General features: G+C 42.0%; 1 protein-coding gene across 1 annotated transcript in view; it reads left to right on the top strand.

Annotated features, from left to right (window-relative positions):
• The first annotated feature begins 271 nt into the window (after positions 1-271).
• ZSWIM6 (zinc finger SWIM-type containing 6) overlaps positions 272-13,764 on the top strand; it is a 212,078-nt gene continuing 198,585 nt past the window's right edge. Inside the window, exon 1 of the mRNA XM_027520544.1 lies at positions 272-950. Coding sequence (XP_027376345.1) covers positions 287-950 — 664 coding nt within the window. The 5' untranslated portion in view covers positions 272-286. The remainder of the gene's footprint in view (positions 951-13,764) is intronic.

Raw genomic sequence — 13,764 nt, 5'->3', positions numbered from 1 at the left:
TCGGGCACCCAACCCCACCGCCCCCGCTACCCCCGTGTCCGCGGAGTGCTCTATTTATGTTTCAGCCCAGCGATTTGCATAGGCCCCGCCCTTGGCCCTAGGTCCCCCTATCGGTGCCCCGCCTCGGCCGCGACGTCACGGCGAAGGCCCCACCTCTTGTGCCCGTACAAGGAGCGGCGGGCCCTAGATGGCAGCGTGGCGTCGCGGCGGCGTGTGCGTGTCGCGCTTCCTTGTGCCGTTTATAGGGTCCCGGCACTTCCGCTGTCGGGTTAGAAGCGGCGCGGTCATGGCGGAGCGCGGACAGCAGCCTCCTCCGGCGAAACGGCTCTGCTGCCGGCCGGGCGGCGGCGGCGGCGGCGGCGGGGCCAGCAGCGGCGGCGGAGGAGCGGGTGGCGGTTATAGCTCTGCCTGTCGGCCGGGCCCGCGGGCGGGCGGCGCGGCGGCAGCGGCGTGCGGAGGCGGCGCAGCGCTGGGGCTGCTGCCGCCGGGCAAGACCCAGAGCCCCGAGTCGCTGCTGGACATCGCGGCGCGCAAGGTGGCTGAGAAGTGGCCGTTCCAGCGCGTGGAGGAGCGCTTCGAGCGCATCCCGGAGCCGGTGCAGCGCCGCATCGTCTACTGGTCCTTCCCCCGCAGCGAGCGGGAGATCTGCATGTACTCGTCCTTCAACACCGGCGGCGGCGCCGCGGGCGGCCCCGGCGACGACAGCGGCGGCCCCGGCGGCGCGGGCGGCGGCGCGGGCGGCGCGGGCGGCGGCGGCTCCTCGTCCTCGCCGGCCGCCACCTCGGCCGCCGCCGCCGCTGCCGCCGCCGCCGCTGCCGCCGCCTCCGGGGCCGGGGCCCCGTCGGTGGGGGCCGCCGGGCCGGCGGACGGCGGCGACGAGACACGGCTGCCCTTCCGCCGGGGCATCGCGCTGCTGGAGAGCGGCTGCGTAGACAACGTCCTGCAAGTCGGTGAGTCACGGGGCAGTCGCGGGGTCGTCTGTCTGTCCGTCAGTCCCTCGGGTGGGGGGAGCCCGCCCCCTCCCCTCTGGGCAGCCCCTCAGCGCAGCGCGCGTCCGCACCCCGCCCGATGCCCTCACTGGCCGGGACAGTCGTCCTGAGCGAAGCGCCCATTTCCTCTCCGCCCCTCCCCGCCCCCTGTCTCCCCGGACGGGCCAGCGCGAGTGGGAAATGAATCAGCAGGACGCGCCCCTCCGCGGGGTCCGCCGGGTGGGTGTCGGGTGCCCCCGGCCCGCTCCGTTCCCCACCCTTCTCCCGGGGAGCACGTCCTGGAGAGCTGCTGACACGTTTTGGGGGGTGAATGTGGACAAAGGCGCGGGCGGCCGGCCGGGCTCCGGCGGAGGGTGTCTGTGGTGGGGCCGTGCGGGGCGGGGGAGGGGGCGCGGGCCGCACAGACAATGCCGGCCGGGGCCGAGCCGGCGGCCGGGCCGCGCTCTGCGCTATGCCTCGTCTCTCCCCTTGTCTGTCACTAGCCGGTCTTTCTCCTCTGCACCCCCCTCCCCGCCCTCTCCATTTGAGGGGAGGGAAATACATTTTAATGCCACTCGGCGGCCGCTCCTCTCAGGGCTTCGACGGGCTGGCGGCCGCGGCGTGCCGGGGGGCGGGGGAGTCGCTGCGGCGTCTGGGCTGGCCCGGGCGAGCTCCGCCGGCCGCCCCGGGATTTAAATGTCCTTCCCTCCGCGCCTCTCCGTCTCGGGGTGCGCGGGCGTCAGGCTGGACCCCTTTCCTGAGGGACCTCCCCTCCCGAGGACGCCCGCGAATCAAAGGGGGCGAGCCGGGCCCGTGGCAGCTGGCTGTCCCCCTTACCGGGGGACCGCGGCGTCCCCGGGGCTCCCGCCGGCGGAGTTCGGTTTGCACCGGGGAGGGGGCCGGGGATCGGGCTCGTGCGAGCCGCGGGGAGCTGCGACAGGCTGGGCGCTCGCGGCCGGCGGCGGCCGGAGCGCGAGGCGGAGGGGCTTCGCGTCAGCTCCCGCGTCCCTCCCGGCGCGACCGCCTGGCAGTCGGGCACGACCCCGCACTTTGTTCTCGTTTTCAGGTTTATTTGTGCCCCTTTCAGTTTTCTGTCACCCTCCGAAAAGGAGAAACCAAACAAAAGAGTCTCTTTATTTCTTTTCAGGGCTTGTAAAGTAGAAGATATTTGACAAAGGCGAGAGAAGGACTTAAAGCTGCACAGCCCTTCTTTCTCTGACAGACCATGAGAGTTTTCTCAAATACCGAGTTTTAAAAGCTTTCTCTGTGCTCCCCTCACCCCCCACCCTCCAATGTGTCTTTCTGGTCAGATATTTTTTTTTCCCCCCAGCTGTAGTGCTGGGGATGTTTGAGCTAGACGGAAAAGAACAATGCTGTAGTGAAACTCGCCTTTCCTCGTATTTTTCTCTTGATTGCAAAACGGGCGTATTTTTCTACCCCCCTCTTATAGTGCTGTCTATTTAAATTGTGGTGGTGAACGCGGTTCCTAATGAATGGGGAGAGATTTGGCAGCATCACTGTCTCTGATTTTTAATTTAATCTTCTCTCTCCGTAGTCAGTTCCTTTTATCCTTCTCTTTGGGAGTCGGGTAGGGGTCTGGGTGGGGCCCCAAGAGAGAATTAAGATTTGTTTTAATCCTGTCTGGTTAATTTGAATTCTAATGCAATCTGGGAACGTGATTTTTCTGCATGGTCATTTATTTCTAAAGGCCGTCCCCAGTGTTGCCTTTTCTAGGTTAGACACCCTTTCCTTATGTCTGGAGTGGGGTTTAACTTCTGAGGCTATCCATCTATCCTTAAAAAAAAAATCTAATTAACATTCTTTCAAGTTATACCCCTCCTCCCCTTGTTTCCTGCCTGGTTGAAATGGATTGAAGCACATCCATGGTATCTCAGTATAACAAACTAGTTTGTGAGTTTTTATGGCTTGGCTGGCAATGCTGAGTTTTTTTTTTCCCCCTTCTGTGCTTGACTCTGCTTGCAAGCAATGAGGAATGACAGGAGAGCGCACAGGGAGGGTTTCTTGGCTGATTGCATTTAAGCCAGGAATTCACTGTGAAAATAAAGCCAAGGGACGATAAATAAAAGATGCAATCTTCTCTAGGAGACAGACACACAGCGTGGGCCTTGCCTGCTTTCATTGGTGAAGAGGCCTGGGTGAGTTGTAAAAGAAAATAGTAACTTTCTGAATAGTCCCCAGAGGGGAAGGAGGCCACTGAATGGAGTTGGCAGTGGTTGATGTGAAGCAGGATGATGCTTCTCATATAGCTTGAAGAGTTGACCACCCCTTTGGAAACACTTACATGCGTGCTAAACAAGTGCTGTACAAATGGTGGGAAAAATTCTTTTTTCCCCTCTGTGTTCTGCCAATTTCCTTAACTTCCAAGTTGTATTACTTGTTGTGCCAGTCGGTGTAGAGATGGAAGGCTGTTAAATGCCTGGCAGCTGGCACTGTGAGATAGAAAACTTATGACCAGGATTTTATTTTTTTTCCCTTGATGGAGAACAGAGAGAGTGGCTAGATTAACCATCTAATTTAGCTCTAAGTGGTGGTTTGCATTGGAACTAACATGAAGCTTATTTTATAATTTTGTGATTTGAGATAGAAGTCTTTTTTGCTTTATAACCTGAAATGGAAAAGAACAAAATATGTGTTGATAGCATCATAAGCAGTTTTCTGGTATTGCAAAATTACAAGTTTGTTTGTACAGGAAATATCCATTGACTTTTGTAGAGATGACTAAATTATAACTACAATACAGACAGTCTAGTTGCTGGACTTTATTTTGCACTTACAATGTTGAAGATTACTTAAGAATTGAGGGGCAGAGAATTGGGACTTCCCAGTATTTAAACATACTTTCTTGGTTATTTTTCAGCCCCTAGATTTTAAGAAGAAGTTTAAAGGAAAAAAATTAAATATTTGAGTAGTAGTTGTAAGCAGTATTTAATTGGTGCAGAGCTGTTCATCAGTTGATTATGGGAAGTTTTAGAGAAAGCATTGTTGGCTTGTTATTGTTAACTAACAATATATTGGAAGGGAGCTAATGCTGAAGGTGCTTGAATGTAAATATAATTGACAGTACTTGAGTAATGATTTATAGGTCACATATGAATTTTCCACAAAAATTTCGGCCTGAAAAGTGAGTAAGTGTTAGTCGCTCAGTCATGCCCGACTCTTTGCGACCCCATGGACTGCAGCCTACCAGGCTCGTCTGCCATGAGATTTTCCGGGCAAGGGTACTAGAGTGGGTTGCCATTTGCTTCTCCAGGGGATCTTCCTAACCCAGGGATTGAACCCAAGTCTCCTGCATTGCAGGCAGATTCTTTATCGACTGAGCTACAAGGGAAGCGTGGAAAAGAGCATCCCTAATGGGGTCTGAAACTTGAAATGTAAAGGAAAAGACAGATACAAGTTACTTGATTTAAAAAAATCTCAAAGTTTCTGTAGGATTGAAAACATAAGGGACCAAGTTAAGCAACTAACTGGTGTAGTTGTTTGCAACATGTTTGACCAAAGGCTAGCAGATAATTCCTGAAATTTGGGGAAAAAGATGAAGAACTTGGTAGGAAAAATAGACATTTCACAAAGAAATGCAAATTATTAATAAATGTATTCATCTTCAAGAGACAAAAATGGAAAGCTGTTTTCATCTACCACACTGACTCACGGGTAGATATTACCCAGAATTGAGTGAGGAGTTGGGAGAATGGGATGCTGCCTCCCCGGATGCTGGGCGCAGTCTTTTTGTGTCATTTCTAGGAATTTATTCAATAGATTTATTAATATCAGTGCGCAGAGATGTTCAGTTCGGTGGGTGATGCTCCTTGTAGTATGGTTTGTAACTGAAAAGCTGGACTCAATCTAAATTTCTATCAGAGGGGAACTAAGAAGTACTCACTGGAATACTATGCAACCATGAAAAAACAAAGTAAATTTTTATATGCTGACATGTAAGGGTGACCACCATGTTTCTTTTGAAAGCAGATCAACTGTTCATATAGTACACTGCAGTATCTGTTGAAAGCAAAGACAGGCTCGCGTATTGGTGTTATAAAGATGTCTGGAAAGGCTATACAAGCAACCATTGAATAGTGATTATCTTTGGAGAAGGGGGCACAGTTTTGGGGAGAATTTTACTTTTCATTGTATTAACTTATGATTGGATTTTTCTTAAAATTAGAAGCATATATTTTTGTAATCTTAGAAAAATTATCCTTGTGTTTTTAATGAATGCATATTTTTTGTTTTGGAGTATGTGTTTGTGTGTGTGTGTCTCCTTTCTGAAGACCTTGTGTATACTTAGTTTTCTTTTTTTGTTTTGAAACACCATTTCCTTATTTGTGATTGAACAATCATTTAAAAGCAAGGAATGTCTAAACAAAACTAGAAACTAGTCTTTTGTAGAAGGAGGGAGCTGAGTTTTAAAAGGAGTTTTTTTTTTTTGCTGGTTGCTTTTGGGAGAAAAGTTCATGTTAACAATGGTAAGCATTCTCATGGTCTTTTCAGATTTGTTATTTAAATTTCATGATTTAGGGAGGAGTAAGGCAGTAAAAGGGGATCAGTATTAGATACTAGATTTAGGATGGTTAAAATTTTAATCAGCTGACTTACTTGAGGCTAATTAGTTGGCCTTTGAGTATTTTGATTTTCTTTATAGACCAGAGATTATTGTATAAAGATGCGATTTTGAATGCACTTTCAGAGATAGATATTTTGTTTATTGATGATGGTATAGCTTATTGAATGTATTCCCAAGTTTAAAGTAATGATATAGAACAAATTTGAATCAGAGCCTATACTTGTTAAGTCTTTTGGTTAATGAAGAATTACACAAAAGAAAATTTGAAACTAATGCATATATGTATTTTTCTTTTATTGTCTTCCTCTCTGAGTTGTTTCATTTGCTTATAATTGATTTTTCGAAAGTATTTGAGCATCGCATGTGCTCAGCATTGGTCTGAGGGAGTTTCAGTTTTCAATTTTAAGTGAAGAAAGCTTTGAATTTTTGTAATACTTAGTTTTCTGATGGTTAGTACTGGTCCAATGAAGAAATCTGAAGTGTTCATTTGGGAGACAGACTACTTTTCATAGCCAGAAAATTTCAATAGTACTGGAAGGTGGGAACTGCAGATTTGAGTTAAGTAAATACTTCTACTCTTACTGCAGTCTTTAATTTCTTGCCATCTCCCATCTCCCCATTCTGAGTACACCCTGGAATTGAGGAATAGACCATCTCTTATTTTATTTCAACTGTGCATTGAGTTTCATCCTTTCTTCAGATGTGAAACTTGGATACCTTTCCTTTTAAAAACATCAGGATTTTTTGAGCAGACGAAGTCAGTATTGTCTTTAAGTATGTCCTGGCCAGTTGTTAAGATGTTTATCCGTTTTCCTTTATCATTGGCTTCTTTTCACAATGGGTAGTCAATAACTATCAATTCAAACTTTAAATGTTTCATCTGGAAAAATAACAAGCTAGCATGTCTTCTCTACTCAAAATCATATTAAGGGTTTACTTAAGAATGCATGATTTCAACTAGTAATATCTTTAGTGAACAGGATGGCAGTGAGGGAATGATGCTTTTTTTAAAGAAAGTTGTCCCTTTTAAAAATTATACGAATGGGTCTGTACTAATTCCAGATACTGATGTGTTTTATATTTTTGTGTTAGAAAATCAGTTTTCTTCAGTGATGGAAAGTGAATTTGGTACCTTTATTTTAAGAAACTTACCTATGTGTATGATAAAACAAACTCATGTTGTGTTAGAAATTTTTATAGGGGCAATCATTAAACTTGATCTGCTGTTGACCTTCAACTGTTATATATTTAAGAGAACAAATATCCTACAAAAGAAGTCAGATTATAGGTAAGTATAAACTTCTATGAACAAAGCAGATTGTAGGAAACTATTTTTTAAATGGTAGTAAATTACATAGAGCCCATAAAAGCATTTTTAGTTACCTTTCAAATTACTATCACATAGTTTGAAGAATGGTGATTTTTCCCAACAAAAACCTAATTTAATTTTCTTGGTTTATTAATTTTTGATATATGTAAATATTTGAACATTACTGTAAACTAGAAAACATGAGCTGTTTCTTGCTTTAAGTGAGTGGAAAGACTCATCTCCTGCCGAGAAATCAGTATCGAATGATAATTTGGAGAAATATGTTACATAGTTTAGTCCCATAAGAAGAGACTCTTGTTTCTCAATCCTAGCCAGAGTCTCAAAAATAAAGTGTATTAGTTAGATTTGCTTGGAAAGATCTGAGTATCTTTCCACTTTTCTGCTTTCAGTGCCAGGTATTCTGCTGAGAATATGCTTTGTACATAGTTTTCAGTTCTTTAAAAATAGGATGCTTCCTTAATTTTTTTGATCTAGAAAAGGAGGCCAAAACAAGCTTTGGAGAGAATGCAGTGCAAAATCTGCTTTTCATTTTGAACTTAAATGTTGACTTTCAGCTGATAGTAAGTAAACTCTGTTGCTAAGGGTATGCTAACTGAATTCTTAAGTGATAACTAGTTTTCTGTCAGCATATATTACAAGTATTTATTTTGTTATTGTTCAGCTGCTAAGTCGTGTCTGACTCTTTGCAATAAATAAATATATTTATGTGTTTATAGCTAATTTGATGTTCCCAAGTGAGCGAAAAGACAAATGAAAAGTAGGTGTCGTTTGAGTATCGTTACCCTAAGCATATTTCAGTGACCCCTGTGTACAGGTGCATTCTTCTGTTTCTTCTTAAATATACGAACAGGTGAGATGTTGTTTTTATACAAAACTGTTGTGCGATAGTTATTATATACCTGTAGAGCTCTGGAGGGGAGAAGGAAATGGCAACCCAGTGCAGTGTTCTTGCTGGGAGAATCCCAGGGACGGGGGAGCCTGGTGGGCTGCCGTCTATGGGGTCGCACAGAGTTGGACACAACTGAAGCGACTTAGAAGCAGCAGCAGCAGCAGCAGCAGAGCTCTGGAGATTTGTAAAGATCAGTTCCAGCCTCTCCTGTTTTGCTGATGAGAAAACCATGGCACAGACACGTTGAGTAATTTGTCCTGATAGGTATAGTAAATTGCAAAGTTAAACGTGGAATCTCTGTTTTTCTACTCACAGACTGCCTCAGTTTGCTGGGAACATTTGGTAAATTTCAGAAAATCTCCAAAATCAGGACAAGCATATCTTGAATGTAAATTGTCTTAGATGTTAGAGAGATTATTTGGTTAACATTTCATCTAGTGTTATAAAAGTATTTTTTTTTCTAGATAGCATTTTAGTTTCAGACCAGATTCTGATGGCTTCAATTAAGCAGTGATTCTAGCCTTCTAGTGCATGCTAGTGTAAAACATTTGTAGACACTTGGACATCGTAGAGATGTTCTGTGATGAGATTAAAGTTCAGAAAAAGTTGGTTATTATGATTGCTGACTGTATGAAACTCTATTACAGTTGGTGTGATCTACATCATTGTATGCATACCTCCTTGTAATACAGAATTTACTGAGAGTTGAAAATACACAGAACAGTAGAAGTCAGTACCTTGTAGGAAATTCGTTTGCTCTGAACTTAATGTGCTTATGAAAACAGACTTTGTGTTTGGCCTGTTTCTGTGCATTTTTCAGTGTCTCTGTCAGTGGCGCCCCGCCCTCAGCATCAGTAAACAGCACTGTATCCATCACCCCTAGATGCGCTTCTTTCATGTAATTGATGCAGCCTCAAAACTTTATCAACATCTCTCTTAAAGACCTTGTGTGATTTGGGGCTTTTCTTTATTTAACTGCACATAGTTTATGTTGAGCCTCTGAATATTCCTGTAACATTTACTAATAGTAATAATAATAATAGCAGTCACTTTCAGCACATTTAACCATGTTCCAGTTACTGCTCCAAGTTACTGCTCCAAGTACATTATATTTCTTAACAGCCCTGTGGAGTTAGGTGCTTTTATTATCCTCATTTTACAGATGAGAAAACTGAAGCACAGGAAAAAAGCGCAAGTGACTTTTGCCCAAGGTCACACAGGCTGGTAAATTATGGAGCCAGACACAGCCTCTCTGGCTGGTACTCTTACTCTCTGAGTAATTTCACTCACGATGCATCATCATTAACTATTCTAGAAAGTTCATCTTTATGTTTATAATAATCTCTTGCTACTTTCTAGAGTGATTTTTCACAGTAGCCAGAATTTTAAATTGTGATCAGAGCTATGATTTTTAACATGTATTTTTAAAATGTGATTTTAAGATTTGAAAAACTGCATTTTAAAAAGGCCTTTTGTGAGTTAATTTTAGCTTTGGAAGATGGTTGTGTGGGGTGGTTTTGACTGTCACTCACCAGACACTTCTCTAACTTTTGAAAAAGGAATATCTTCCGTGTTAGATCTAATTGCAATATATATGCCACATATATATGTATCTTTTATAATTTTTTGAATGTTATGATTAAAACTTATACTATTTCTTATGCTAATAAAAAGATTTAATTTTCTTTGAAAATTGAAAGGATGTTAATTGGAAGGATGCAGGATAACCTGTCAGTACATTTAAACTCTTACTAACTGAAAAAGCTGATCAAATAAATTGGAAGCTCATTTAGTGAATTAATGTCCTTAAAATTCAAGTGACTCACTACCTGGTCCTACCGTATTTAACAGTCTGTCTGTTAAAGCATTTTTCATTGTTAGTTGATGTCAGATCTCTAATGTTAGAAGGTATTATACAGAAACTGTGCATAAGAAGATAGTATGTTGAATGAATCCACAGAAACAAGATTTAAGTTCTTTTAATTACATTAATACAATTTAGAATGCTATATGGGCCACCTTATAGCTGTTAAATATTTGCTGACTGTGATTAGCATTTTTATAAATGAATAGGTATTTTATTATATCAGTGTAAAGGGCAAAGCGTGGAGCCTCTTCTGGTGTCGCTATTGATTGGTAAAGGCTAGCAGAAGTTGAAGGCAATGCTGTAGACTGGTTATGTTGAGCCTTTGTTCCTGCTACAGCTTCTTATTAACTTATTTCTACAAAGAAGATGGTCATGGTTTTTCTAAATAAAATAAATACCTAAAATGCAAATATCATAAATTTGTAGTCAGATGTATGTGAGAGAGGACTTTTTTTTTTTTTTTAAGAAGTTTACCTTATTTCTTTATGGCTTTATTTTTTAATTTAAATTTTTTATTTCTTGGATCATGCAGTGAGATTGAACCCAGGCCCTCAGCAGTGAAATTGCTGAGTCCCAACCACCAGATTTCGAGAGAAGTCCTAGACTTTGTTTTTTTTTTTAAAGCATTCTTCAAGCTTCCTTTAACATTTAGGATTTTGAACTGTAGATACCATATTCTCATTCTTTCTTCCTTCTTCCCCATGATTATCACCTGTGTAGTTTTTGTCTTATCTTTTCTATGGACCATGGTAAAAAGCTGAGGACTGAAATGACCAATGGCTGCTTTGTGATGATGAGGTGAGACTTGAGGGTAGGAGATGGGGGAACCTCTGCACTCAGCCTGCCTCAGAGTTCCAGTTTCTTTCTTCATTTTGCTCCTTACCTGTTGCCAGTCCTCATTCTCTTCCTTTGCTGGGCGTGGGAAATGGAGTCGGGGAGTGAGGAACAGGAGAGCGTGGTAGGGAAAAAGACAAGAAATCCAAAGAGGTGGGACATACCAACCGAGAGAGTGTATTCCATTCCTTTCTTTGCCAGCCGTTGTCCTCTCCCCTTCAACCTCCCTTGATTTAGGGAAATAAAAGTTGAGGTCACAAAGACCTATGTGTTCCAGCTGCTTGGCTGCTATTTTTAGCCTGACCCTACATCAGGCTGGCACTGGGCCATGGTGGCATAGGGCCAGCAGATTGTGAGACTGCTTAACAAACCTCAGAAACTTAGCTTTTCAGTTATCAAACTGAACCAATTTTCGTATCTGTCCTGTGCTATGATATTCTACTTACCTCTACTTTTTTGAAATGGGACATGCATGTTTTTTAAGATTGATTTTGGATAGTAGTCGATACTACTATGATAATTACTTTAGATAGGAGAAAGATTTAAGGATTGCCTTATCAGGTCAGACTTCTGTCTTGTCCAATAATTATGGTTTTGTGGTGTCACCAAAGGGTATGAAATTAGCCTAATTTAAAATGCCTTGGGCATCTTTAAAATTGCCATTCCTGTTAAAGTTGTAGAGTCTGAATTGGTTTATATAATTATAGATGTCATCAGACACTTAAAAAAAAAACACATGTACTGTTTTTTTCTACAGTTGTCAGTGTTCTCTGCTGACACAGTTGTGTGTGTTTAGGTTTGGTTAATGCTGTAAGAACATGTGTAGCAAATAAAAAAGCTTACTATTTATTCTAGTAGGAAGTGTAGGTGGGTTTTGATTGAAATGCCAGTATCTGGGTCTAGATTCTATATACCCTAGAGCCAGTATCATGTGGATTATATTTGCAAAGTGAGTCTTAACTTTTGTATGTTAATGTGAATTTAAAATTTATTTGATTATCACTTGTACTCAAAATGAAAAATACGTTGTATTTGTTCTTGTATAATTTTGGAAAGAAGTGAAAAGAATACCACAGTGTGAACCTGTATCTTTGGAGGGGACTTTGGTGGGAAGAAGAGTATATTCTTTCCATAGTGGTACGTAGAAAACTTGAGGTTATGTTAGGGCTGATTTTCAGTGTACTGTGGACTGCACTGAATATGAGTACAAATAGGGTGATGATTACTCACTCATTCAATGACTCCTGGTATAATGTACTTAGATTTGTTGGATGGCAGGATAACATTTAGTGCATTGATCTGATGCCCTTCTTAAGGTAACAAAATAATTCACCAAAATAGCTAGAAATAGAATCAAATGGATATTTTCTTCACTTTGTCTTTAAGGTAGTTTATTGGATGAATTTTGCTGAATTCACTGTTTTGAAATAAAGCTTAAGGCAAGAGATTTAGTAAAAGATGACTTGCTACTTTGAGTGAAAAAAGTTTCATTAGGGGATATAATCAGAATGTCTTGGGGATACAGTACCGAGTACATTGAACTGTATCACAGTGTAGTAGTTATGCCACATGATGTCTTTCTGCAGTAAGAGGTTATGGTAGGTGTATTTTCCAAAAGTGGATTGGCGATAGATCCATTGATCCATCTGTGTATGTGTCTAAAGATAGGGGTGTGTGTGCGTGCTTGTATATATGCACACATTTATATGTACATATTTATAATTTAATACAATGCTTAGAACACTGTAATCTACTGGATGGTCGTAGGTAAGTGATTATCTTATAGATCCTTAATGTAATTTAGATTTTATTTAGGTGAGTCATGTAAATGATGTCAGCTCCAGTTTAACTAAGAAGCTTGATTAAAACCAAAGCCCAGATGGTAGTTTGACTAGTGCTGTTTAAAGTCTTAGAAGCAGAGTGCGTAAATGACGTTCTTTACTGGAACTTGTCAGAGCAGTTTCTTTGCAGTTTTTGTGGATCTCTCTTAGCAATTTATTAAAAAGGCATTTTGTCTAAGCTGTTTGATTAAACAGCAGGAAATTCCAAAGTATTGGATAGTACTGCATTTTTGCTTTCAATGAGAGCTATTGCAGTGGGGAAAAATTTTTTTTGAAAACTTTAAAAATTTGTGGAAATTTTTATTTTAAAATTGACTTTAAAAACTCTATTTCAACAGTAATTTAAGTTTCATCCATGTCTCATGCTCATCTGTTTTCCTTAGTTTGTTTTCAAAGTTTATGATTTTAGATGTGTTAGAAAGAAATTGGTGATATAAGAGCCAGTGACTGAATTTATTCAAGATTCAGTGCGATGTATTAGGTCTGAATTTGCATTATGAGGGCTCTGTCAGTAAAGAATCCACCTGCAATGCAGGAGACCTCCTGTAGTGCAGGAGACCCGGGTTTGATGCTTGACTTGGAAAGATCCCCTGGAGAAGGAGATGGTGGCAGATTTCAGTATTTTTGCCTGGGAAATCCCATGGACAGAGGAGCCTGCAGGGCTACAGGTCATGGAGTCACAAAGAGTCAGATACAACTAAGCAACCAAAGACCACCACAGCATAGCTTAGCAGTGGCTTTGTCTTTTGATTTTGATAAGTCTTGAGACATCAGAGTTTTTGTACTCTTGTATGAATTTTATTTTTTGAATAGAAGAATATGGTTTGTATTTTTAAAAATTCTTTGTGTATATGTTGTGTGTGCATGCCTGTTTGTGTGCGTGGGTGCGTGTTGGGGTTTTGGGAAGGAGTAGTGATAAAGATAATTTATGTGGCGATGGGTTAAGGCCAGAGAGGCACGAAAAATTCAAGAAGCCATGTTCAAATATAGAGGGTCCCTTTCCTCCCCTGGTTTCTGGAAAAGCACTGGTCTGCTTATGTAATGTTATAAAAAATGTATTTTTTACTTACTTCTCCACCCTCCCTCCCATATTCTTCCTGTTAAAAACTTTATTCAGAATGTAATATGTGCAGTGTATAATGGCTGTCTTATGGTGGTTTTATGGATGGATTGGCTATTGCATCTCTAAAAGGCTGCTTTTTAAAATTTACTCCTTGAGTTGAGGTTCTTCTCTTTACAGTTGTGGAGTAACTCGTTTTCTCTTTATTTTTGATTTGCCTTTTTATCATTTAGAATTGAGCTTTGAATCCGGCTCTTTCAAGAAGTCTTATTTATTAGTAAACCTAGAAAATTCTGTGACTTAACTTTCAAGATTCTATGTCTTGCCTTTAATAACCCTTACCCAGGAAATCCAGAACTGTTGTACTGTTTTAAAAAAAGATGTAATAGTAAA

Source organism: Bos indicus x Bos taurus, chromosome 20, assembly GCF_003369695.1.
Source record: "Bos indicus x Bos taurus breed Angus x Brahman F1 hybrid chromosome 20, Bos_hybrid_MaternalHap_v2.0, whole genome shotgun sequence".
NCBI classification, from domain to species: Eukaryota; Metazoa; Chordata; class Mammalia; order Artiodactyla; family Bovidae; genus Bos; species Bos indicus x Bos taurus.
This window is presented reverse-complemented; position numbering and strand designations above follow the sequence as displayed.